Genomic DNA, 25,267 nt, shown 5'->3' with positions numbered 1-25,267 from the left:
GAAGTTGCTCCTTGAGAGGCTTGTCCAAGAAGCACACAGGAACCTGACCGACGCCGGGGATGAGGACGGTGGTCGGGTCGCCGATGACTGCTCCCCTCTTGGCAACCGGCCTCCTGGCCGCACTCGAAAGCCCCAGCGTAGGTGAAGGCGTGGGCACCTCGGGCGTGATCGGGCCCGGAATGGGGAGGAAGAGGCAGGGCGGTTGCTCCTTCAGGGGGATATCGATCTGGCAGATGGGGAATTCACCCTGGCCCGGGATGATGACGGTGTTCCCGTCGCCGATGAGTACTTGGCGCTTGGATTCCTGTCTCCTCGATGGAGCAGGCAGCGCCTGAACGGCGCCGAGGCCGATCAGGGACAGAGCAAGGGCCGAGGCGACCATGGTTGGGTCGGGAGATGTGCGGTTTCGTCGTCGGCAGAGTCTGCGGCCTTACAAGACGAACAGGCAACGACTCCTCGACAACGGAGCTCCCGAGCGTTGATATAGGCGAACACGTCTACGCTATCACGGAGGTGACGCTGGCGTGCTTTCACCACCGGGGCCACGGTGTAGCGTTCGCCTACGACGGAATATTTATAGAAGCTTGCCATGACATATTGGAGCGTCCCCGCTTCCAGGACGAGAGCAATTGTGGTGCTGGTAGTAGCATGTCTGCGTCGTGATGGTGTTTGTTTGGTGGCGACAATCTCGGGCAATATACAATATATGAAAAGGCAAGGGCAAGACCAGGAGTTGCGAGACTCGGTATATTTATCCGGGGGCCTTGGCGAGCTTGTCTGGTCTTCTAGCCACTCCCGGGCTTTCGCTGCACAACGACGCTAAGAGGCGAGCCAGAACTAAACGTCTGCACCGTTACAACGGCCTCCTATATCCGCACTGCACACCAGCCGGTTTTGGCGTGTCGGCGGTCGAAGACCGTGATGTACCGGCGTTCCTCCGTCCAGGTACCGGAGGTCCCGGCGGTGCTATTTTTGGACAAAAGAGATGGTTTTTGGTCCCGGGTTCGCGTCCCCATGGGGAAGATCGAAGGTTACTGCTGCTTGGACGGCCGGTTCTGGGAGCTTGGAAGATTGGTCACGAAAACTATCACGTCGCTGGGCGTCTCTTGTAAAGTGCCAATGCTGGTAGTAAATTAGACCCATTGCCACGAGATAGGCGGCGAGGGGTTTCGGTGGTCCGACAAGGTCGCATCGGGGACGAAGGGGCTCCGACACTTGGTCGCTCGCTAGAACCTCGCAGCGCGGGGTTCTTGTCGCAGACCAGTTTCTTCTTCAGGCAAGGGATTCGTTTATGCCCAGAAGCCGTCAGGTCCCGTCCCTCCTGCATATCCGTAGGCTGTTCGACCGTTGAAAAAGGGCGTTGAAAAGGAGGGGGGGTAGTGTCGCGGAGGTTGGGGGGCGCCCTCTCGCAAAGTCGACGCTTTGTCGTCCGGAGGGTCGCGGTGCGCGGTGGTGCCGGCGAATGTGACTTGGAGATGAAGATGTCCAAGAATAGAAATAAAGTTGGGCGAGAAGAGTGATCCGGGTATTTGGAGACTTTGCCGAAGGAGAAGCGTGTCCAAAAGCGGTTGCCGTTCCGGGAATCAGGACGCAGTTTCGCCGTCGATGCTCAAGGCCCTTCCCATGGCCCGGTAGAGATGGGTCGCTTGCGATGCAGCCAATATGCCAGGCACGCCATGGAAACCCTTTACTGAGGCAAGCGGGATGTGGAAACTCCGTAGTACTATATGTCAACACAGTAGCACTATGAGGTCAAGAAGGCGAACAAGACCATGGTCCTAGTGAGAGCTCGAGGGTCGTCAGGTACTTGTCCTGGGCCCGGCTTGCGATGACGACGTCACTTGATGCCATTCTGCTGGGTACGCGAGATGCAACCTGTACGGAGTGGGTAGAGAGGTATTTTGAGCTGGTGGATAGCGATGGAGGGATGGACACCCAAAGGAACGGAAGAATGGTGACATTTGTGGGAGTGACATATGGGGCCGGACGGCATGGAAGTGCTGGTGGTGGGCCGACAATGGCAAGCAACGGACACTGGGCGCCGACGGAGTGAACCTGGAAGTGCCGAATGGAGGGCAAGGAACTTTTATTGGGACTCAAATGGGACTCGAATGGAACTCAGGTGAATGACTCGAGAAAAAAAAGAAATTTATTTGAAAAAGAGCACGAGACTTTAGGCAAACATCAGGTTGATGGCAAGTGATGACGAGCGATGGTGGGTGAATGAGAAGTTGCATCGAAGATGAGCAGCTTCCTCTTTTGTCCAGGGGCAGATCTGCCAGATCTGCCAGGTGTCAAGGCCCAGTCCAGCACCTGGCACCAGCTGCTCTCAACTCTTTCTCGATCGGCTTGGAAAAGCACATGCTTCTCAGCAAACTTCCATCAGCATCCAATTCACCCCCAACGGAAAAAAAGTGGATGCTTCTATCTGCTGGCAGTCACGCTAACAGGTCTGATAGAAGCTTGGCCTGGGATCCCCAATGACCGATATGGCGGACAAAGCATCTGAAGAATAGGAGAATCTCTCCATCCTCAACCCATTTCTCAAGACCCGAAGTCTCCGCGGCATCTGCATCTTTGAATTGAGACTGCAGCATTTGTATTTGTTGAGTCCATGTGTGTGAGGGGAGACGGACATTTCGGCATTAGATATTAGCCCACCCACTCAACACATCAACACACCCTCCGTATCCCGTCCCGTCTCTGCCGCACACCTGCGCCGGCACATCTGAGGGGGGTTAGAATTTATTAGCCTGAACCACAAACATCTGGAGCTGCCAAAACACCCATTCCGTCGAACCCAGCGTCCGGCATTGTCCACCACCACACCTCACCCACCATGGCACGGAGAAACGGCGCCGCAGCCAAATCTCAAGCCAAGCCGAGCAGTGCTGCTCCCGGTCCGGATGTCTCGGAGCTCCGGGCCCGGCACCGGCAAAGCCCCGACGACACCACCGCTACCCACAACCAACCTCAAGAAACCGCCAACTCCTCCTCGCCCTTCTCCTCTGATGATGAACACCCCGACCCTCCGCCAGAGTACAAACGCCCACGCCGGCCCTCCACGACCGAGCTCCTCCTGCACAAAGCCGTCGAGCTCGAAACCACCATTGCCAACGCCCTCACCCACCTCCTGCACTGGGACGACCTGCCCCCCTGGCGGCGTGACAACCCGTCCATTCTCCGCGGCTACCGCCCCACCTCCAATTCCTTCCTCGCCAGCCTGCACAGCGTGCTGCACGTGCACAACGAGACGGTCAACATCTGGACGCATCTGCTGGGGTGTCTGGCGTTTTTCGCAATCGGCGCCAGGTGGCTGTACCGCGAGGTGGTGGCGCCGCGGTACGCGACGGCGACGGCGGGGGATGTGGTTGCGTTCGCCTGCTTCTTTGCAGGGGCGACGGTGTGTCTGGGCGCGAGCGCCGCGTTTCATACGCTGAGCAACCATAGTGAGAAGGTTGCCAAGTGGGGGAATAAGTTGGATTATTCGGGCATTGTGTTTCTGATTGTCGGGAGTTATGTGGCGCCCTTGTGGTACGGGTTCTACTGCGAGGCCGGGCTGCTGACGTTGTACTTGGGATCAGTAAGTTTGCTCATGTTTCTGGCGACACGAAATCGATGCTGACCTTCTGGCCACAGATCAGCTTGCTGGGACTGGGATGCTTGGTGGTCTCATGGTTTGAGCACTTCCGCACCCCCCAATGGCGGCCATATCGGACGCTCATGTTCATCGGCCTGGGAATGTCTGGGGTTGTGCCTATTCTGCACGCTCTCACCAGGTCTGGATTTGCTGACCTGCACCAGAGGATGGGCCTCGGATGGGTTATTCTGCAGGGTGTCCTCTATATTGTCGGAGCCACATTTTACGCTGTAAGTGTTTCGGTAGTTCGGAGCTATTGTACACCTACTGACAGAGACATAGGTCCGGTTCCCGGAACGCAAGTATCCAGGTACGTTCGACATCTGGGGCAGCTCGCACCAGATCTTCCATGTCTTTGTGCTCGTTGCAGCAGCAACCCATCTGTATGGCATGATCGCGGCCTTCGATCACCATCATGGCATCCTCGGAGCGCAGTGCGAAGCACTTACATAGAATCATAACTTTGCAAATAGATAGATTTTATAGACGGCGGCGCCCTGCGGCAAATATCTTTTTGGTCAATCAAACCTGTCAACCCTTCCTTGTCATGATTATTATGCCGTCTCATCCACCACTCCAAGGTCCATCACCTTAATTAGCCCCGACGCCATCGCGCACGCAGCCCAGCAACTGAACGGCAAGTTGGGGTTCCACTGGACACTCGTCACCCTGGTCAGCGGCTCGTGAATGATGGCGCGCGATATCTGCGCCTCATCAGCCTCGGCCTCGCTGTCTCGAGCCCCATCGGCCGCGTCCGCCTCGACGACCCCCTTCTTCCGTCTTCCTCTTTTCTTCTTCTTTTTCTTCTCGGCCTTTTTCTTCTTGCGGTTCGATTCCTTGCGCTTCTCCGTCCTGGGATCGTCATTCTCCTCCGGCAGGAACCCCTGCAAGATCCTCACCGCGCCTCGCACCTCGGCATCACCCTCCACCGGTCGATACTCGTGCTCAAACACGCGCAGCTTGCACATGGGCTCGCCCTTCTGCTTGAACAGCTTCTGCAGAGCGTTGCACGAGAACACGGACCCGTCGGCGCATCCGACGAGCAGGAAAGGGTGAGTGGCGCCTGCCGAGGCGCTCATCAGGTAGTTGGGTCCCGTGGTGATGGGGCGCGCCTGGCAGAAGAAGCGGTGGTGTAGGAAGGCGATGGTGGTGTTGGGCGTCGAGGTCGGGTAGAGCGCCATGAAACCCTGCATGACCTCGCTCCAACACAGCAGGTTGGGCTGGTGGCTGATGGCGGGCGAGGGGAAGTAGGTCATCTCGCCGCTCGGCTGGGACAGGTCGGTCAGCGTCACGCAGCCGCCGATGGGCACCGTCGTAACCAGGTACGGCTGGGAGGGGAAGCCGGAGCAGATGTCGAGGATGTATGTTGTGTGCGCGCCCACGCGTTGCAGGAGTTGGCGCGGGTGGATGGACCACAGCGTGATGGACCCGTCCGAGTGGCCCAGCGCGACGCGGTTGATGTTGACCCAGGTTAGGCACGTCGCTTTGACGTTGTAGTCTTCTGTCAGTCCAAAGGTGGCGATGGGTTCTTCGATCCATCCTGAGGGGGTTGTTAGCAAATAAACAGAGTATTGGAATTTTTTGTCAAAGAACATACCATAGCGCGGAACGTCGGCGTCCTCGACCACCTTGGCCTCAATGACCCGCACCTTGTCGTCGCCGCCGCAGAGAATAGCCATCATGCCGTAGATCCCACAACCGTCCATCGGGACAGGGCAGAATTTTAACCTTTTTGGCCGGCCCCAATCAAAGAACTGCGCGCCGAGCAACCTCGGCGGCCGAGTCGAAGGTGACGGGAGTTCACCCTGGCGCTCTTGCGGAACAAACTCCCAAAGCTGGACGCACCCGACTTTCCGCTCGGGTTCTCCTTCTGCCGTAGCAGCCGCAGCATTCCACCGAACCGTCCCCGGAGGTCGGGGAGCCTGATCCTCAAACGGCACCGCCGCGACCGCGAGCACCTGAATATCCGTCCTCTCCAGCGGCGCCCACGCAACCGCCAACGGCAGCCCACCCACATCAAACGTCCAATCCACCGGCGTCGTCGCCGTCTTTCCCTCTTGAACTGGCAACCCCTCCAACCCCGTCACCACCCCTGGCTCACCAGGCTTCAACCGAACCTCCCTCTGCTTGTCCCACGGACCCATCAACACCGCCAACCCCTTCTTTTCGCGGGGTAACAACCTCTCCCCTTCCTCTTTGCTTAGCCTCCTAACAACCTGCACCCCCACCACCTCGCCTTCTCCTTCCTCTTCTCCCCCGACCTGCTGTCGTTCTCGTTCTCGTTGTCGTTGCTGAGCACAAAAATCCGCATACCACATCTCCCCCCTCCGCCTGTGCACCGCTTCGAACCCCTCAGGCAGCCACGGGCTACGGATGATGCCCTGCTCATCCCCCGGCGGCCAGCGCGGCGGCAGCACGGGGAACCCGCACCACCGGACTTCCAACTGCCAGGCGACCTTGATACGCTCGTACTCCGGGCCGAACATGGTGTCGCGCAGGGCCGAGTAGCGGGCGTATTTGCGTAAGGGGCCGGCGTAGACGCGCGTCAGGGTGCGGGTTTCGAGGGGGTAAGGGGGGATGGTGTGGAAGGAGCGGGTTGGGGGGTGGTGGTAGTGCGGGTTTGTTGTTGAGGAGGAGTTTGGAGCGGTGGTGGTGCGTTTGTTGGTGGATGGGGAGGGGCCGTTGGAGGCCATGTCTTCGTCGTCATCGTCGTCATCGTCGTCGCTGGGTGAGGGGTCGGCGGCGTTGTCGTCATAGTCCTCGTCAACGTGACCTTTTCGCCGGGAAGGAGGAGCTCCGGAGTCGCCATCGTCGTTCGATTCTTTGGCTGGGTTTGTGGTGCTGGGCTCATGGCGGGTCTCGTCCTCATCTGAGATGATGGGCTCCTCGACGTAACTTTTGCGGACGCCTCGAGTTCTTCGTGGGCGCATTGTTGCTGTGCAATAAGTCGGGAGTATGAGAGTAAGGAAAGAGTCGGGGATGGATGGATGGAGGAGGAGGATGATAGCCTGCGGCTTTTCAATTGTATGCGGCTAATTAATCTGTGAGCTGGTGGTTGAGGTTGTCACGTTAATGGGGCCTTTCCTGTTGTTGAAAAGTTCGAACCGCAGGATTGAGAGTGGGAAATGAGATGAGATACAGTTCTGGCTCTACAGCGACAAGTGAGTGAGACGTCGATCTCTATTACTGTGAATGAGTACTCATCTCACAAAATGTTGTTGAGGATGGATGAGAGCACAGTGTCGAGGATGAGACGGGAAGTGGGTGAAAACTGCCGGATTGAGATGGTGGGTCACGATGAGGGACGAGACGATACTTAGAGGGTTAGGGTTATGCATATCCCTCTCGCACCCCCATCACGGGTAAACAAACTTCCTATTCGGGATCAACATGGCCCGACGACACCTGAGGCCGACATGGCCTCTCCAGAACACAACCGATGTTGTGCGCTCCCATATCCAACGATTTGACATGCTTGGTCAAGTGGTCAATAGCGTCGCCTCAAATGGCCGCACAACTTCTTCCTCAAGGTCTCCCTTGAGGGGAAGAACCGGGGTCGATTCCCTGGTCGGGCGATCTCTCATGGCACTTTTCCTCTGGAGAAGCTTATCCTATCGTACGCACATTCTGCCAAATGCTTCAGTTGTCTGGGCGCCATGAGGCCTCGCTTGGAGGGTTCGGGGGGATCAAGCATGCCAATTCGAGAATCTGGATGAGTGCCGGGCCATGCTTTCTTTTCATTTGCATTTTCCCTTCCGGTTTGGTCTTTTTCACAGCCAAAGTTATAGTGTTTTTATTTCATCAATTTTATGGTTTCCTGTATTCATGTGTATTTTAGGACCACTTTCCCGTTCCAGTTCAAATGCATCACCTTCCTCATCTCCTCAACCATAAAACACTCCCAACCCCCTTTCAGGCATCCTGCTTAAGATCCGACCCTTTATCCTGAAATCCACTGAGATCCATGACCACATCTTCAGCTGTAAGTATACGGCGCCCTGAACTAGGGATATAAGAGGGATGGGAATCGTGGTCGTGGTGAAGCTGTCGCGGAGATAGACACACGGAGTGTCCAGTTCAAGCTCGGGGGTGGGATGCTCCCAAGTTGGCGCATTGCCGCGCTTAAACCTGGGCTGGACGCGCTTGATCCAGGCAATGCCGATTGACCCTGGGGGATCCGCGAAGGTTTTGGTCAATGGCTCATACAAGATGCAGTTTTTGTCGATGTGGAGCTGGGAGTTGAAGTTGATATTGCAGCGAGGTAGGTGAAACCCCAACCGGCTGTCGAGGGCTAAGGGGCTAGGGGTGATTTGGTATCCGTTATGCTCGGGTTTTGGTGTCGGGGTGATGGTAACTGTGCCGCTGTGTTCGGTGCTTGTGCTGTTTGGGTAAACCTCCACAGCAACCCACGAATTGAAGCGGAAGAAGGCGGCCGCATGGTCACCACCATTGTCCCACTTGACCTTAGAGTTGCTGGGATGGTAGAAGATGGTCCAGGGAAGACAGCCGTTGGTGTTCAGCCTTTCTTACACCACGTCTCCAACCTTCGGGACCTCGCCTATTCCACTGACCTGGGGCCAGCGCACAATAACATACATCCGTAGTTCGCAGGGGTCATTTTGCTCGAGTGCTAATAGTGGGGTTCGGCGGAAAGAAGGTCGTCTTATGAAACTCAAAGTTGTGAATTGTCATGTCCTAACTAGGTTCCTATCTATGGGGATTAAGGATTAACAAATTGTGAGTAAAAGTTCGTTATTAGCTACCCTGTCAAGCAAAGCACGCCAACCCTTCCTGTTGCTGTTAACGATTGTGGGATCCTGACCTCCTCAAAGCCACATGTCCACATCGGGAAGTTCAGGCATTTGGCAAAGGTGTCTTGGGTGCCTGATGCGCCTTATTAAGCTCTTCGAGTCCAGCAACGGGTCCTCTCATGAATATCAGATAGCAGACCTCAAGACAACCTCATGTTCATGCTCCGAGTACTTCGTATTAGTTCATGACTAATGCCACGCGCAGCCGCCTCACTATTCCACTCCATTGTTTTCGAAGAGCATCGCCTCCTAGTTTCCTTTGGCCTCCACACCTGTCTCACCTTGGCGTGGTTCGGTTTGTCTCTCGGTCGAGGTCTCCAGCGGGTCTTGGCTCTGATCATCCTCTTTATGCTGCACCTTCTCTTGGTTCTGATGAGGGATCTTTGTTTCATGGCCTGGTTCCTCGAGAGGTGTTGATGCTCTCGGCGCCCAGAACGCAGGACCCGGGCTTCCCCACGATGCGGTCATGGGCGACACTGGCGGGGGAGTGGCAATCCACGGAGCTTGGTCCTGTCTGGGAGACTCTTCATGTCGGGGAGTCTGGGATGAAGCTTTCACCGGCTCGCCAGGAAGTTCCGAAATGGGATCCGCAGTGCGAGCTTCCAAAGAACCAGGCATTTCGACTGGATCTCCACCAGGAGGCTTCTCAGTTGAGCCCGTAGCGGCAGTCTCTGGCTCTTGTGACGCGGCTCTGTTCTTCGAATTTTTGCGACGGCGAAGCACAAGGCACACGTAAACAAGGCCTCCGAAGATGAGAAGGGTGCCGGCAGCCACACCGATCCCGATCCCAGCGACCTGGGAAGTGGTCAGGCTTCGACTGGCGCCGTCTGTCGGCGGTGATGTGGGCGAGGAGATCGTGGATGAGGTTGGGGTTTCTGTCGGGGTCTCTGTCTCGACGATAGCTGAAGTTGGCACTGTAGCGGTCGGCCCATGGCCCTCAAGCCAATTCAATTTGCCGCCGAGTTGAGTGGGGAGCCAGGCGACGTCTGGGATACGGTTGCCGGCCAGAAATGCCACGTCTTTCGTGTCATCGGTCGGACACTCGCAGAGGTCTCCACGGCGGATGGTTTTCGGCTTGCCGCCCTCCTCACATGCGACCCTTTGGAGGCTTGTTAGCGTTGCGCCACCTCGTGGAAGTTGAGGGGACGAAATTACCATTTATTAGGGGCGCAGAAGATCAAGCCAGCCCATGGGAAGTCTGCTCAAGCGATACGCGGTTATTAGTCCACGGCAGCGGCAAGATCCAAAACTTGATGTCGTACCTCTGTACGATCTCTTGTCTGGGCAAGCCTCGTCCAGATAGAGAGGATCGGTGCATCCGGCGAGATACGTGGTTCCGTACTTGGAGTTAAAGCAGGCGCCGTGTTCGAGACATTTGTCGCCGACCTGGCAGCAATTGACATGACCAAAGGCTGAGTTGCCGCAGGGGATGAAGACGTCCTCACTCCGGTTACCACTTCTCCAGTAGCAGGCGCCATTGCTGGCGTCGGGATTGAGATCTGACATTTTGCGTGAGAAGATAGGATCTGGAAGAGTGCCTAGTGACGAAAGGTCGAGGATGGCAAGACAAAAAAAGACTGAATTGAGGCGTCAGTACGTTGGCAAAGAAGAACTGACAAGTATTAGTTTACACTGAGGGAAAATGGTCGGTCTGCTTCGACGAGAACAGAGAAGAGAGCAGGTTGGTTGGTGGAACAAAGTTGGAATGGAGTGGAAGAGCGCGAAGTGTTAAGAGAATCTGTCTTCCGGCGATGGCGACACATCTGGAAGGAAGAACCTCGGATCGAGTTTTCTAACCTAAACCTGGAAAGAAGGGGCTGGTGGAACAATGAGCAAGGTTCCTGGAGTTTGGAAAGAGCTTTATGAACAAGAAGAGCAAACATTGGAAGCCAAGCTTTGTTGGGATTGGCAAGGACGGAGATATAATCCTTCCTTGTGCCTTCTTTGTGACACTCGATGATGGTTCAATCCTGTTGAGCCTCGACCCTGGACTTGAACTTATCTCGGACCTCACGCCACTTGAGGCCTTTTATGGTGTGAATGATCATTCTCTGTTTAGGTACCTGTACTCGACGATTATCGATCCCATGGAGTCTGGTTGCACACGAGGTCACTCACCCGTATCTTGTCATTCATGCTTGTCTTCAAAGGACAGGACGAACAACGAAAGGTCTTTACAGGCATGCACAATGATTACAACTATTACGGACACTTTATCATGAACCATCAGGTATTTGAGCGTATGTACAAGCCTCGAAAGCTGCTCCTCCCTCACTTCACCTTGCATAGTCGCCCATTCTGCGTTGGAATCCATTCCAGCTGATCCGTGATATACCAATCCTCCGATCCCACCGCCGTCGGCGCATAAAACACCCCCTTTGGATCATACTTCTTCTTGAGCTTGTAAAGCCGGGGATAATACTCCCCGTAAAACGCTGTCTGGAAATCTGGCTCGTTGATGTCTGCCTCAGACAGATATGTGCCCGACCCCGGCGACACAGCCCGCCACCGCTCCATCCAGTCCGTCGTCATCGTCTTGCTCACCTCCTGGATCTGCGAATCGGCCGCGTCGGGGGGCCAAACTCCGCCCAGGATGAAGAAACCCGTCGCCTTGCGCCAGGCGGGGTTGACGCTGTTTTGTTGGTTGGCCGTGGGGTTGTGCGCAGCCCGGATGTTGTACCCGACCAGAATCCCGCCGCCTTCGATGGCATGCCGCACCGCAGCGAGGGTTTCGTTGAGTTTGGCGCCTTGGAAGTTCTCCCTGGGGAAGAGCCGAGAGGCGGCGTGGTTGTCAACGGCACCAACGTTTTCTGGCGGGAATGACGCCTGGTAGGCCTGGAACAGGCTCGAGTACTCGGTGATGTTGGGGGTTACTTCAATTCCAAGGCTCGCGAGGTCGTTGAGATACGGTGTCACGAGAGTGGTGACCTCGTCTTTGGTCATGTTGTTTGCCCAGAACGGTGCCATGCTGAAGAGATACTGGCCTGGGCCAATGCCGAAGACGAAGAAGTAGCCGTACGCGCCGGCGGCTGTGAACTTGTCAAAGTACTTCATGTAAGCGCCAAGCCCATCAAAAAAGGTGTCGATCGTTACGTTGGGCCCTGTGAAGTAGGCAAACGTCATGGTGGTGACGGGGATTCGAGGATAGGCCCGGATGGTGACCGAGGTTACAACACCGTAAGTGCCTGTCATGGTTAGATTAGCGTCCCCGTGATGTTAACCAAGAACAGGTTGATCGAGAGGAACTTACTTCCGCCAGCACCCCGGAGAGCCCAGAACAGATCCGGATAGGAGTGTTCGTTCACCGTCACAAACTTCCCATTGGGAAGCACCACTTCCATGGACAGAACCTGATCCGCCCCCATTCCCCAGAGGCTGGAGACGGGCGAATGGCCACCTCCAGCAATGAAACCGCCGGCGATGCCAACAGTCTACCAGCTGTCAGCTTCTTGAACATAGAGCGGATGACACAAACCATCAGGAATACTCACCCGACACTCGCCACCAACAACCGTGACATTATTCGCCTCCGCTGCCTCATACACCTTTTCGGTCAACACTCCACTGCCCAACTTGAACGCCGGTCCACGATACCCTCCGCAATCATAATCCTTGATAAATTGAATATCGTTCAACGCGTGCGTCCAAATCGACAGCGCCCCCGCACCCACCGACTTGGCCGCGAAATCGTGCCCCGTATTCCTCACCACCAGCCTCAAATTCTTATTCCTCGCGAAGTTCACCGCCAGCTGCACATCCCTCACCGTCGTCGCGCGCACCGAGTACGCCGCGTACCCGCCGAGCGTGCAGTTCCCCGCGTCCGGGTCCTCGGTCGGCATGCACGTGCGCCCCTGGTACAGCGGGATCATGGCGCTGGCCGGGTCCTCGACGTGCAGCTGGGGCGTGTTCCACGCGCCGCGGATGCGCTCGCACTCCACCGGGTCGTACTCCGGGCGGTGGCGGTAGCACGGCGCGGCGAGGGGCACGGTTTGGATGAGCGCGCCGCCCAGGGTGGCGTTGAAGCGCGCCCAGACCGAGTCGGACGGCCAGGAAGGGTCGCCGGGGAAGGATTTGCATTGCGGTTCGTGCCGGCTGGGACAGGTGTGGCCGAAGCCGAAGAGGGCGGCGTCTTGCCCGTGAAGAGAGCCCTTGGTGAGTTGGACGTTTTCCCAGTCAAAGCGGGGTGCGCATTTGCTGTTGGCCTTGCTGGAGGCTGCGGAGGCCGCGCTGGCTACCGCCGCCGCCGAGGCGATGGCTAGGCTCCGGAGGATGGCGACCATGGTGATGGCGACTCCCGGACAAGATGGAGGCAAGTTACCTGTTCATCTGCTCTTGGGAGTGGAAGGAGGATGGAAGGAGACCAGATGGAGATGAGGTCAACGCCATGTTTTGGATGGAGGATGTTGGCGACGGCACCGGATATTAAGTTATAATAACCCTCGCTCAGTAATACTATGTACCTGGTCAGTAGGTAACATTGACCTGTCTGTCAATCCGAGGCGGAATACTACATCCAACACCACCCCTGGCACCAGAAAAACGACCGACCAATTGAAAGATCCAAGTAAGCAAAGCGCGTTGTTTCTACTCTCATTCAGAGCATTCAGAACACCATTCTTCAATCGTATGTACATGCTTCGCTTCGATATTCCCAACCCGTGTTTATTTGTTCCATCGAACGATCGTCTGGTCGGGGAGATGAGCCGAGGAGGTGACATTGTTGACCTACATGCAGCTAACAGCATGCCCCCCGCGGGCCTTGTTAAAGTCTAATGGCCTTGTGTTGTGAAGGAACAAGCCAAGCCGAGGCCGGACCGAGAAATGTAACCTCTTTATGTTCCTGATGCAGTCAATACTTGAGCAATAGTTCAACGTTGACATGGGCTGTTGGGTCGGCCGGTCTGTTGGTGCCGCGTCGGTTCCTCTCCGGGAATCCCCCTCCGCCGTGAGTGGTGGATTTTGTTCCAGAACCGCGCACCGTCACACAGGAGAAACGCCAGGCCGGATGCTCCGAACCAATCGGCTTCCCTGGAATTTATGCATGTCTGTTTCCTTCCCGGCCGTCCGCTGCGGGTGAGAAGCTGACGATTTCACGTGTGTTGGTCCTCTGCGAAGGCGATAAAGGCAATCAGTTTAATAATTGTCCGAAACCGGGCGGACGGAAACATGAACCGAAAAAGAATGTCTAGAAGGCTGCGAAGAATTCGGACACGGAACGGCCTTGCATAGGCGACCCAGGGGGAGCAACAAGCGAGGAGACTTGACATAACCCGAACTGGATATCCGGAGTAATATACCGCTGCGCTCTCTCTACCTACTCTGTACTTATTGAGCCTGTGATGAGCCTTGTTCATAGGTAGCAGTATAGCCGCTCAGTGGCGGGTGGTGCATAAAGCAAGGTACCCGAGTCTGTCAGGGGAAATGGACGGGTTGTCAGGGCTGTTGTGACCCTGGATATTGACTCCTGCAAGACGTTGAGTGCCCCTGTCATACCGAAGTTATTAAGGTGCCATCCGATCTTCCGGGATTCAGGCACGCTGCACACCAACATTGGTGGATCATGGAGATTCGTGGGGAGGTCGTCATGTCAAACTGGGGCATCTCGGTGTAAAACAGTGTGCAAATGGCCTGTACATCTGGAAGTTGTAGTAATCGACGCATCAGGTGGACCATGTTGAAGTTTGTAAAGGGGACGTGTGGAGAAAACAATCTTCCAGATACCTGAGGTAGGTCAATAAAACACCACTCAACGAATGGTCAATTAACCATCGTGAATGATCAAATTCTGGTTGGAATTATGATTATCCCTGTTCTATAGATCACACACCCACCCATATCATATCCCCAAACTCTCATGACAGAAGACATCGACGAGATTGTCACGCTCATGTGGTACCGCAGACGTGAAAGAGATCTCACGTCGTCCCCATGCATACTCAGATTTCGTGGGAAACCAGTGCCATTAATGAATCCATCGCCTTCAATGCGTCTTATCCATCAACCCTTTGGCAATACCCTTGCGTCCTTCGCCAGCTGGGTGTGTAGCCCAGGTGCCTATGTTTCAACGTTGCCGAGGAATCCACCAAGGAATTCGATTCAGTTGTCAGGCCCGAAACGGGGGGTGGCTGGTGGAGGCGGAGCAGCGCTTGTTCCGTGGGAGTTTGGTAAGACAGCCGAGCCATGGCCCATGACCGTAGGCATCCAGTTGGTATATCCAGGAACATAGCGCCTGATCACAACGATGAGCCTCAGCATGTGGTTCCCACCCAGGATGAGAGGGGCCACGGTGTTCAGCGACACTTTGGGGAGGCTGGATGTCATGTTGGGTTCCATGTGTTCCATCGGAAACTTGTCTGGCGGTTTCGTCAGCAAACTTATTAAAGACGGAGTAATAGAACCGTTGGAAGTACGCACCGCTGAACAATGCCTTGTATACCGCTCGGTAAACGCGGAACATCAGGCTCTCGAGAGAAATGTGGATGTCGATGGGCAAGTCCTGGACATGAAGTGGCAGACAGTCGAGGATTTCGGTGAGGCTGTTTATCAACTTTGTGACCGCTCTATTTGCAATTGCCACCGCCTGGTCGACCGATCCACGGTGAAGCCGGAAGTAGCAGTCGATGACATTGAATGCCTCGTCGAGGAATCGAACCGAGTTGTCCGCGCTTGTCGGAGATGAAACTGCCGCCATGTTGTTTGTTTTGATTGTTTGTTTTGGATAATATCCGCGACGAAAGATGAGTGTTTGTGATGAGAAGCTTCAATCCGCGACAACTTGTAGGCTTGGTGGAGGGGAGGGTGGAAGGGAAAAAGGAATACCTTTGAAGAGGAAGAGGGATGAAGAAGTGTGGTCGAGTCAAAAAGTGCAATCGCAGGCATTCAAAACCTAAAAGGTCAGGTCAGAGACACTGTCCAGTCAGTTGGATTCACAGGTCCTGTGACAGTAATGTTTTGATATCCAGAGAAAACCTTAACATGGGTCTTGATTCATCTTACGAGCTCTATGGGAAAGAGTTAGAATGCCTAGTTAATATGTTCAGCTCTAGGCAAGCTTGTATAGAACTGAGAGACCCATTGAGGTTCATTCACTACCTCCATACTCTGGACAATGCAAATTGAATGACCACCACCCCAGAGTCCTAGACCCCTTGTTCTCACAACGAGCACATGCTGACTATTATTGCCAACATCCACACCTGCCCACGGCCTCTGTCGAATCCTCTTCTGCATCTGAACCCCCCAAGTCTGCGCCTGCTCATGCAGAGTAACATCTTCCCGTTCAAGCCTTTGAGATCGCATGACTTGGCCGATGACCTGGTTGATCATGCCCTTATCCCTGTGTGTGACCTGCTCATTTCTTTGTAGCTTTTGAGCAATCCACTGTGCAGCGAAGATGAAGTTTTCACCGGCAGCAGTCCCGGACAGGGAGCACTCTTGAGGTCCAGGCGTGGTTGTTGTCGATTCAGTATTAAGGTCAGTATAGTTCTTAAAGATGTTTGGATGGAGAAAGAGGGACGTACTGACAACCAAGCTCGTGTTGTCCTTGTTTACAGTGTTGTCTGTGGTCTTGTCGCTGATGGTGGAATCCAGGTGAAGGGAAGAGAGTTGGGAAGTTAGGTCGGAAGTTGGGCTGTTCATGAATCGCGAAATGATAGGAGCAATCCACAGCAGCTAGGTGTGAGAAAAACCTGTCGGAGTGATATTGACTTGTCTGTGGAAAGATTGAGAGGAGTAAACGGAAGAGGAAAGGCCACATCAACTGATATGTTTGACAATATCCTGAGCTTTAACTTCTTTTTGTCCATTATATCAAGAGATGGATTGTGAAGCAGTTCTTTCATACCGGTGTCACCGATCATGTTGATCAGTGAACAAACGTGAATCATGGAATCTTGTGATTGGGAGCCATGAACTTCTTGCGGTTGTTGCAGTCTCAGGTTCCTTTGTGTGAGACATCCGAGAACCTGTCTCAGCCGCACATCAGAGAGCAAAGGATCTTATAATATGCCCAACCATGCTACAGGTAGTTACTGATGAGGGTGGAAATGTTTGCGCATCGTCTCTGTCCATGGAAGCATATTTGTCGCGCAAGGCCCATACCTTACTTATGTCATGTGCCCTTTGACCTTTCCATCTAGCTGCAAAATGTTTGTCTGGTGTCATACTCGTAGTCAGCTGTACCTACATCCTCCGCACCTCCTCCCCCCATTGGCATGGAACCCAAGTTATCGAGAAGGTGAAGACATTGGCCCAGAACCCAAAGTCTCAAATCCTTTCATTTAGAAAACCAATACCCAACGCTTTCTATTGGATCTCACTGGGAGGAGTTGACTCCACGAAGACTCAACCTGAGTCAGGTCAACACCAGAATTGGGCCACAGTGAGGAGGTTTGTGAGCGGCCCCACTGCAAGCTGCAGCTTTTGGGGTTGGAGCTGAGCTTGGGGGTGGGATACATTATCGGCAGTGCTCAATGATGATTTTGACAACTAGGTAAGGCATTCTGGGATACCTATCTTGACTCCCACGCAGCCAAGATGCCCCCACGACATAGACTGTACTAATACTAAGTAGGGCGATGCGACGTCAAAGCGCCTTATCGCCAAATGCCACGGAGGAGTTGATGCCGTTGACAAGCCTCGAACTTTTTTGGCACTGTGGAACCCACCCAAGATCAGCCAATCAGCGGCCTTGGATTCATCCCGATTAGGAATGTGGGCCCTGGCTTTCAGCTCTCCTCTCCCAGGTTCACCCTTCCTCATCAGTCATTAAGGCCCGGTTGATCTTCTCTTAGATGCCGTTAGAAGGCGCAATGACATCCCCATCATGATCCACATAGCATGAAGCTTCTTTGAACATCAAGAATGTTGTGATGAAAAGAAGGGGAAACATCGAGGGAACAAGGACTTTGGTGGCGACGAAGGCTCACAAACCTCTGCTGCAGCCCGGGACAAGACGGAAAGGGACGAAACCACCAGGGCCCACATTTCACGTTCCAATTGAAGGGATCATCACCTCATTGGCGCTAGACTCTGCAGATTTTTCCTTGCGTCCCAGAATGGTTAGGGCACTGGATGAATCGGATCAAGTCCGCTGCGGCACAGCCATCATTGTTTCAAACCCCAGCAACACCGAGACCGAATGCGAAACGCGAAGGGAATCAACGATGGATGGTTGACAAAAAGACTACCTGAAGGGACAGTACACGGGTTGCAGAGGATTAAAGACAGTAAATTCAACAGGGTATGATAACTCCCAAAAAGCATGATATGTCAGCTAGATTAAAAATGCCATGGCCGCTACTCGACCAAGGCTAGCAAAAGCCTAAACCCCGTCCCCAATTCCACAACAGCCCACCACTCAATTCATCCAACCGCTTAGAGGTAGACGTAGCAGAGAGGGCCGCCGGTGGTAACCAGCAGGTCCTTGATCTTGGTAGGCACACCACCAGCGAAGCCGAGGTCGACGTAATCCTCAATGGTGGCCGGGTCGCTGGGAGGCATGTTCATCATGGTGCGGGTGCCGGCGATGGCGCTGGAGCCCTGCATGCGAGTCAGGGGGTTGAGCAGCTGCCACAGGTACCAGACGCGGTCGACGGCGGCGTGGTGCAGGTAGAAGGCCGGGTCGCCGGGGGAGACGAAAACGTCGCGGCCCGGGTCGCCACCCATCGAGTAGTGGCCACCGCCGTGCAGGCCCATCTCGCCCGAGCCGGGAACGCCCTCCATCATGTCGTTGAACTGGGCCGTGGTGGTCGGGAGCAGGATGTTGCGGAGCACCGAGGTGGCGTTGGCGAAGCGCTGGTTGATCCAGTCGGTCAGGTCGCGCTTCAGGCAGCGCGGGTTCCAGGCCAGAGGGCCGTCAGGGTTGGCGCCGACCAGGCCGCCGGGAAGGTCCAGGGACACAGGGCCGAGGTTGACAACCATGTCCTTGAAGGGACCGCTGGTCACGCAGCCGCCGCCCGTGCCGGCGGGGAGGATGAGAGGCGGCAGGCCGAGGCCACCGCCGAGCTCGAGGTTCGGCTTGTCCGGGATGAACTCGCCATCGCCCGAGAAGGAGGTGTCGCTGCCATCAAAGACGGGAGAGTTGTGCAGGCCGGTGATGGCAGACTTGGCCCAGTCCCAGTACTGAAGAATCAAGTGGTTAGCCCAGGGGTCAGGTGAAGGATGGGACGGAAAGTCAACGCACAGGCTGAGCGCCGGTGTAACCGCACTCGGTCCGGAGAGCCGTCTCGTAGATCCAGACGTAGTACCGGTGCCAGGCATGGAAGTTGCCGGTGTAGTGGATGGTGAGCGTCTGGTTGATGTGGGTGGCCACGAAGTCGTCAAACCTCGTCTTGGCGCCAGGGGCCAGAGACGAGGGAGTGTTGGCCGTCTTGGACTGCAGGCACTTGACGGCGTTGATGTAGGCCTTCTTCTGCGAGGTCGAGAGAGTACCCCTGAGACATGCCGTGTCAGTGCGAGAACATCTATGGGGGTTTGGTTAAGGTGTGGCTTGGACAAGTGACACTCACCATTCCCGGCGGATGCGAAGCTTGCTCAGGGTGCACGAGCTGCTGCGCTTGATGCGCCTCTTGTTCTCTGCCTCCTGAAGTGCCGAGGTGATCTCCAAGTAGGCCGATTCGGTCAGACTTTCCAGTTCCTGGAGCGCCTCAGTAGGATCCGTCGGCACTTCGGAAGGGGGATCAAGGGCCATGACGGAGGCGGCCTTGAGGGCCACAAGGGCGAGAAGTGAAAAGCGCATATTGTCTGTTTTTCTTTGTCGACTGGATCTGGAAGCCGAGTGCGAGGAACGGATGATGTCCGAGAACCGGTTGACGATGTGAATCCCGAATCGAGGAACTCAGCTGCGACCGGTCTCTTTATGCGGAATCAGAAGCAACAACACTCGGGGTCAAAGCTGGAGAATTGAGATATGGAAGACGTGCTCCTCCCTGCTCATCATCATGATATCGTTGAGGCTAGCTGCTCGGCGACGAAGCCACCTCCACATGGCCAACACGTGGGAGACATGGGCGGTGATCCTTAATTGGAAACATCCTCGCCTCAAAGCATGTTTTGGGCATGCTGGCCCTCGTCATTCGGCTCTCGGATTGTAACGTTATGGGCGACTTGCATGAAAATGAGCCCAGCCGAGCGGAGTTCTCCTCTTCTCCCAACACCGCTCTTAGCCTCCCAGCCATTGTTATCGAAGGACCAAGAGAGGGGCAATTACCATTATCATGACTTTAGTCATTGGGGCATGCAGAAATGTTGCACATTTGGGAACTTCTTGAATGTCCTTGGATTTGACTAGTGTATATTGGTGAAGACGTGGGCCAGCCCCTCAACCAGAGGTTCGGGTCGTCCTCTCTGAGGGGGGTTATTGCTTTTTTCCTCGCTTGGCTTGCAGATTTGCAGCGCCCCAAGGCACCCCAAGGCCCGGGATGCTGACATTGCAGCCAAGCCCCGTCAGGCCCAGGGTAACACAGGGTAACACAAAGCAACACGGTGCCTGAAAAAGAGGCAATGTTGGTCGCCATGTGGGATGATTTCTTCGCTAGTGTATCGGCAGAGGAATTCGGCAGAGCATCAAACACTGTTTTGTTTTGTTCTCTTTCAGATGTTGAGACGCAGGTGACATGGTGCTTCTACATTCCAGTTTTCGCTCTCCACCATCCATACGAAGGACACCATCCTTCTCCATATACCGTACTCCGTCTTCCCACTAAGCACGGAGTAGGTTGCTCTAACGCAGGTAGTCATAGCGCCCGGCAGCGAGCAACCCACTTCCCCGGAGCCCACTTGTGGTTTGAACTGCTCCCTAGTTATGTAACCCATTGCCGACTTAGCCATTTTCGGATAGAAAAAACCAGACCCTTGTTCTCCTGGTTTCCCAAACTGCGCGGAAGAAGCCGTATCGTCCCCTGAGGACGAGCTCTTGGGGCTTTGTTGCAGTAAGGTCAATGACGAAGACAAGACGAAGCCGCAATCAGACAGCTCATCGCTATCATCCCCCACCGGTGGCTAGCTCCTGTGAAGGAATACGGATACTATGTCACTAATACTTAAGCTTCTGCTAACCCGACGTCAAAGCGCAACAGCCATCATATCAAAAACCTTGTCAATTAACACACTGCTGGCATCGTGGGCATGGAATCTTTTGAGACCGCCATGTTGAGCTCCCACTACACTAGACAGGGGAAGAATCCGCTGGCTTCCACCAAGTGAAAAGTTCCCCAACCCACACTGCAAAAAAGGGGCTCCGAAGAAAAGTCCACGAACACGTGCGCCGGGAGGTCTCAATGGGTCTTTCGCCCTTTTACCCCTTACTGTCACCTTTGCGGTGATAGAAAAGCTGGATGTAACACATAGCTGAACGGATACCACCAAGCGGCCGGACGTTGTGCCGTACAGCGTAAAGAGACGCCGTGTTATGTCATCCACTTGCGCCAACAGTCCCACATTCTCGAGCGTTCCATCCTCGGTGGGTGGCGAACCCGGACAGCCTCCCCGAGCTTCGCCCCCCCCCCCCCCCCGCCACTGGACGACGCTAAGACATCAATTGCCGTAGGCTTGGATTGGGATTTGATTGCGACCTCCGCGGGACAAGGTTTCGAGTTTTAGCTTGGTTACAATCCTGCGCACCACTCGGTTCCTTCTTTGGCGTTCATGCCTTTCCTCTCCTACCCCGTACGCTACACTATCAGGGGGCTCCTCCATCGGGATTGGGTCTGGGGGAGCAAGGGACTGGACGCCACCGACACCTCTAGACTCGGCGACGGGGGTAGCGAACAGTGCCTGGCAGGGGTTCGACTAGTTCCTGCAGACTCGTCATGAAGCCATGCTGGTTTCGTAGTTAGGCCGACCGCCCCCGACCGGAGGCCCGCGAGAAAGCACTGCTACCTAAGTACGCTACGGAGTACTTCACAGTATCATCGAAGGATCTAGTGTATGGGGGTTGTATGGGGTGGATGAGGCGACATAACATGGGAAAAAGCAACTCTACTCGATGCCCATGAAGAAACCCTATCCGACGGTCTGGGCATGAAGGGCCGAGGATGGGCCAAATAAACTGAAGCATAACTGACTCAGGCTCCATCTGGACCCGACACTCTGGATCGAAGTATTTCGATTTTCATTCATTCATTCTTTTTTGTCCTTGTTGATTTTGCGGGCGATTTTGTTCAGTTTCGTGCAACGAAACCCTCGCCAAAATGTCGGCCTCAGAGATGGAGATGCCAGAGGTGCCGCCTTTGCCCTCAAATCCCGCCGAGAATGACGGGCCGCGCATCATAGGCGCTACGCTGACCATCGTCCTTCTCGGCGTTCTCGCGTCCCTCCTCCGCTTTTACGTCCGCCTGTTTGTGGTCCGGAACTTTGGTCTCGATGTAAGTGTGCATTGGTCTGGTCTGCAGCTCCGCGCCGAGACAGCGGCTTACTTTGCTCAGGATGTGTTCATGGTCGCTGCCACCCTCTTGATCGTCGTGGAAGAAGCTCTCGTCATCGCCTCGGTTCGTTATGGCGCTGGAAGGCACATGGGCGATATTCCGCCAGAGGATATTCCGATGGGCATCAAGTTGAATTACATTACGCAACCCCTCTATCTGTTCGGCATCTACTTCGTCAAGATGGCTGTCGGCTCCATGCTGCTGCGTATCGCGAGTGTTCCGATTTACAAGCGTCTGATTATCGGAATCATGGTCTTCATGACCTTCTACACCATCGGTTGCTTCTTCGTACGTGCTAGAAACATTCTTGGTGCAGAGAAAATGCATCGGCCGCTGACATGGTTTCTCCGTAGACAATCGTCTTCCAGTGCAGCGATCCCCGCGTCCTCTGGGACCCATCGGTCCAAGCTACTTGCTGGCCGCCGCAGGTCCTGCAGGGTCTTTCCTACGCCAACGTCGCCTGCAACATCTTGACCGACCTGCTCTTCGGTATCTTCATTCCCCTTCCGATGCTCTGGAACCTCAACGTGAACACCCGCACGCGCATGTCCATCATGTTCACTCTCGGTCTCGGTGTCTTCACCTGCGCCGCCGCGGTCGTTAAGGTCGGCTACCTCGTCAACTACGGCAAGAACGGCGACTGGCTCTGGGATTCGCGCGACCTGACCATCTGGTCCGTCACCGAAGTCGGCGTGGGTATGTTCGGCGGCAACCTCCCTGCTCTCCGTCCTCTGTTCAAGAGCATCCTCGGCAGCACCCTCCGCTACGGCAGCGCCTCCAGGAAGGCTACGGGATACCACCGCCAGGAGTCGACCCACGGCAAGTCGCATCTCGACGAAACCAGCAGCGAGCGCGCCTTCAACCCCGCCTGCCTCTACGAGATGAGCAACCAGAACAAGCAGAGCAAGATGTCCACCGTCGTCTTTGCGGATCGCACCGGCATGTCCAGCGACGACAGCGTCAACAATGGCAAGCCGGGTCCCAGTGGCAACGGCATCACCATGACCACCACCACCAACATCGACTACTCGTCCAACACGAACTGATTTGCTTTCAGGGATGGGTGGCTGTTTTTTTCTTCGGGCAGTGGATGTATTAATTTGGGTGGGTTGTATGGTTCAAGGTGGTTTTGGGTGCCAAGTATTCAAGGGATTTGTGTGGAAATGCCATGATCTAGTGAACGTCTCTTTTGTACATTGACATACCCTTCCTCAGCACAATATCATGAGGCAACCTTGTTTTCGGAATTATTAGTATTTCTCATTGAGCTCCGTACTTTGTGCTCACTGCGTTCTGATCTTGAATGTCAACAGTTGAGCTTCTCATCCCTCGTCGATGCGACTTTGCTCCTGGATTGTTGATTCGCGGGCCTCCGAGAGCCCTTCGCAACCATCGGGGAATCTTTGTTGGCCTCGCTCTCCGGAATCTCGAGGATGTCCGGTCGGGAGTCGGGTTCGGTCCGAGCGGTTGCCGGTGTGGGTCCTCCGACAGCAAAAGAAAGTTGGTGGGTGATGGTCTCAGACGGCTGAGCTCCAAGGCTCCGGCTCTACCAAGTAGCGCAGACTTTCAAAACTCCAGCTAATATCTCTCTCCTGACTTGTTTGACTTATGAGATTACCAAGTGGATTGGTTACGGACACGAAGCACCTGATGAAAATCCGAACGTCTGGGTGTACTGTTCCGTACTGTCCACTATTAATTAGTTGATGGATGATCAACCTTTCGGTCGTCCTTGGCCCGGGACGGGCCGGCGGTGTCTTTTGGAACCCCGGGGTTTCCTTGTTACTGTTCCACTTGCTATTAAACATCAGCCAGGGCACCAGAGACGATCGCAATAATGTTAGAGAAGTGTAGTTATCTTAGCTATATGGAGATTTTATCGTACAGGATGCGAGTACGGGGTAATGGCGTGATGTGTCTCAGGTTGTTGCCGAGGGTCTGATAGTTAATACCGAGGGAAGTGATCCTTCAATGGGGACCAGGTGCGACCACCTGCGAGTGACCCCAAGACGCGTCGAATGTCATGATGGACAAACCAACCCGTCGAAATAATAGTAGGCAAATGCGGTAGATGCTAGGTTAGCTGTGCCTGGAAACCCAAATGGGGTCTTGTCATATGTCTTGACCGCTTCTGAAACTTGAACACACCTGGAGTTTGCAGCACCTTGATTGAATTTCATGGCAGGATTTTAATTTGCTGTCCGCGAATTGGAATGTTGGTTTGTTTTCGTGAACAGGTTGAATCTTCTCATTTTAGCTGGTTGGGTAGGTCAGATTAGGAGGATAACTCTTCATGCTCATCGGACTAGAACATACTGCTGAGTCGTCCGTAAGACGCTTTGGTTGTTTAACAAAATGCTGTCCTCCGTTGATGTCCTTGACGGCTGAAGCGCCACATTCAACACAGGCCTGCCACCTTTGTCACCAGCCTCAGAAAATGCCAAGCGTTGATTATCAACAGCCATTCTGTTCATAAGCCGGAAACAACCATCCAAAATTCCATGGACGGACGGATAGCTCAGGGGTAGAGCAACCGGCTGCAGTCCGGTAGGTCGCGCGTTCAAATCGCGCTTCGTCCTCGTCTTTTTTCTTTTCTTTTCATTTTTTTTTTCAAACCTTTTTTTCCCGCAATATGTTTTTGCTTCTATTTCAGGGCCGGATTTTGCTTCACAAGCCGCCCCATGTTTTCCTGCTGACCAACATGATAGTTGTGTATCTGTTGGTCACCGATTCCTGGATGTATGTATGTACGTTGTCACAGGGTTGGTTAGTTTGCGCCTGATGTCCGACTGCGAGCCTGGGGCAAGAACGCCGCAGCCTCGCATCAGCTGGGCCAGCTGGAAATCGCAGGCAAGCGCCTGCACAACGCAGACAATGCAACTCACATGCAGACCCCACACCATGCTGACATTTTTCTTGGAACGCTGCTGCCGCTGTCACTCGCTCACAGCCACAACGCCCCTTGAGATATCGCCCTCTCCCGTCTTCTATCTCGCCACTTTGGCGCTGCAATCCACAAATAGGTATGTACATAGTGTAGGTACCTTGACTGTTTTTGTTTGCTAGTCCTCCATCCTTGGTGTAGACGTTGAGGTTCACCGCTCAGCTAGCCTCCAAGCTTTTGCCAGCCCTCGTGTTTCCCGAAGCTGGACATGGATGCAGCGCTGGCGCAACCCAAAATGCGCTGCAAGTGGCAGGAATATACCCAACAACGCCGTGGCCCACACCATGGCCCACACACCATGGGGGCCGCCGAGAGTGTTGTTGGTTTTGGGCAGAGGTTTGTCTGACCTCTCGATGACGAACTCAGTCCCGAGTTGCCCGCCTTTGCTCCCATCGCTTGGGCGTTGGCACATTTGACAGGCTGGTGCGCGAGGCACGAGGTGCGACGG

At 54.7% G+C, this 25,267-nt stretch overlaps 8 protein-coding genes and 1 non-coding gene across 9 annotated transcripts; 3 read left to right on the top strand and 6 right to left on the bottom strand.

Annotated features, from left to right (window-relative positions):
* Positions 1 to 48: 48 nt before the first annotated feature.
* Positions 49 to 382, bottom strand: VTJ04DRAFT_4379 (uncharacterized protein; the record flags this gene model as incomplete). The annotated part of the gene is made up of 1 exon (XM_069362382.1): positions 49 to 382. A coding segment is annotated over one exon (334 nt), but the record flags the coding sequence as incomplete, so codon positions are not given.
* Positions 383 to 2,839: 2,457 nt separating this feature from the next.
* VTJ04DRAFT_4378 (uncharacterized protein) lies at positions 2,840 to 4,093 on the top strand (the record flags this gene model as incomplete). The annotated part of the gene is made up of 3 exons (XM_069362381.1): positions 2,840 to 3,583; positions 3,640 to 3,870; positions 3,923 to 4,093. 3 exons carry the CDS (start codon positions 2,840 to 2,842, stop codon positions 4,091 to 4,093), a joined length of 1,146 nt encoding a protein of 381 aa, XP_069219334.1.
* A 101-nt stretch (positions 4,094 to 4,194) lies between these two features.
* VTJ04DRAFT_4377 (uncharacterized protein) lies at positions 4,195 to 6,570 on the bottom strand (the record flags this gene model as incomplete). The annotated part of the gene is made up of 2 exons (XM_069362380.1): positions 4,195 to 5,180; positions 5,238 to 6,570. The coding sequence occupies 2 exons, from the start codon at positions 6,568 to 6,570 to the stop codon at positions 4,195 to 4,197; spliced, it is 2,319 nt and encodes a 772-aa protein (XP_069219333.1).
* Positions 6,571 to 8,700: 2,130 nt separating this feature from the next.
* VTJ04DRAFT_4376 (uncharacterized protein) lies at positions 8,701 to 9,957 on the bottom strand (the record flags this gene model as incomplete). Its single annotated transcript, XM_069362379.1, has 3 exons — positions 8,701 to 9,550; positions 9,607 to 9,649; positions 9,714 to 9,957. The coding sequence occupies 3 exons, from the start codon at positions 9,955 to 9,957 to the stop codon at positions 8,701 to 8,703; spliced, it is 1,137 nt and encodes a 378-aa protein (XP_069219332.1).
* Positions 9,958 to 10,722: 765 nt separating this feature from the next.
* VTJ04DRAFT_4375 (uncharacterized protein) lies at positions 10,723 to 12,731 on the bottom strand (the record flags this gene model as incomplete). Its single annotated transcript, XM_069362378.1, has 3 exons — positions 10,723 to 11,636; positions 11,702 to 11,882; positions 11,943 to 12,731. 3 exons carry the CDS (start codon positions 12,729 to 12,731, stop codon positions 10,723 to 10,725), a joined length of 1,884 nt encoding a protein of 627 aa, XP_069219331.1.
* Positions 12,732 to 14,547: 1,816 nt separating this feature from the next.
* On the bottom strand, positions 14,548 to 15,142 carry VTJ04DRAFT_4374 (uncharacterized protein; the record flags this gene model as incomplete). The annotated part of the gene is made up of 2 exons (XM_069362377.1): positions 14,548 to 14,804; positions 14,866 to 15,142. The coding sequence occupies 2 exons, from the start codon at positions 15,140 to 15,142 to the stop codon at positions 14,548 to 14,550; spliced, it is 534 nt and encodes a 177-aa protein (XP_069219330.1).
* Positions 15,143 to 17,826: 2,684 nt separating this feature from the next.
* Positions 17,827 to 19,189, bottom strand: VTJ04DRAFT_4373 (uncharacterized protein; the record flags this gene model as incomplete). Its single annotated transcript, XM_069362376.1, has 3 exons — positions 17,827 to 18,573; positions 18,635 to 18,884; positions 18,960 to 19,189. 3 exons carry the CDS (start codon positions 19,187 to 19,189, stop codon positions 17,827 to 17,829), a joined length of 1,227 nt encoding a protein of 408 aa, XP_069219329.1.
* A 2,452-nt stretch (positions 19,190 to 21,641) lies between these two features.
* Positions 21,642 to 22,921, top strand: VTJ04DRAFT_4372 (uncharacterized protein; the record flags this gene model as incomplete). Its single annotated transcript, XM_069362375.1, has 3 exons — positions 21,642 to 21,815; positions 21,876 to 22,163; positions 22,229 to 22,921. The coding sequence occupies 3 exons, from the start codon at positions 21,642 to 21,644 to the stop codon at positions 22,919 to 22,921; spliced, it is 1,155 nt and encodes a 384-aa protein (XP_069219328.1).
* A 1,461-nt stretch (positions 22,922 to 24,382) lies between these two features.
* VTJ04DRAFT_t70 lies at positions 24,383 to 24,454 on the top strand. The gene has a single exon. It is a non-coding gene; the product is annotated as a tRNA-Cys (tRNA).
* Positions 24,455 to 25,267: the final 813 nt, after the last annotated feature.

Source organism: Mycothermus thermophilus (genome assembly GCF_041956435.1).
Source record: "Mycothermus thermophilus strain CBS 625.91 unplaced genomic scaffold VTJ04scaffold_3, whole genome shotgun sequence".
Taxonomy (NCBI): Eukaryota; Fungi; Ascomycota; class Sordariomycetes; order Sordariales; family Chaetomiaceae; genus Mycothermus; species Mycothermus thermophilus.
This window is presented reverse-complemented; position numbering and strand designations above follow the sequence as displayed.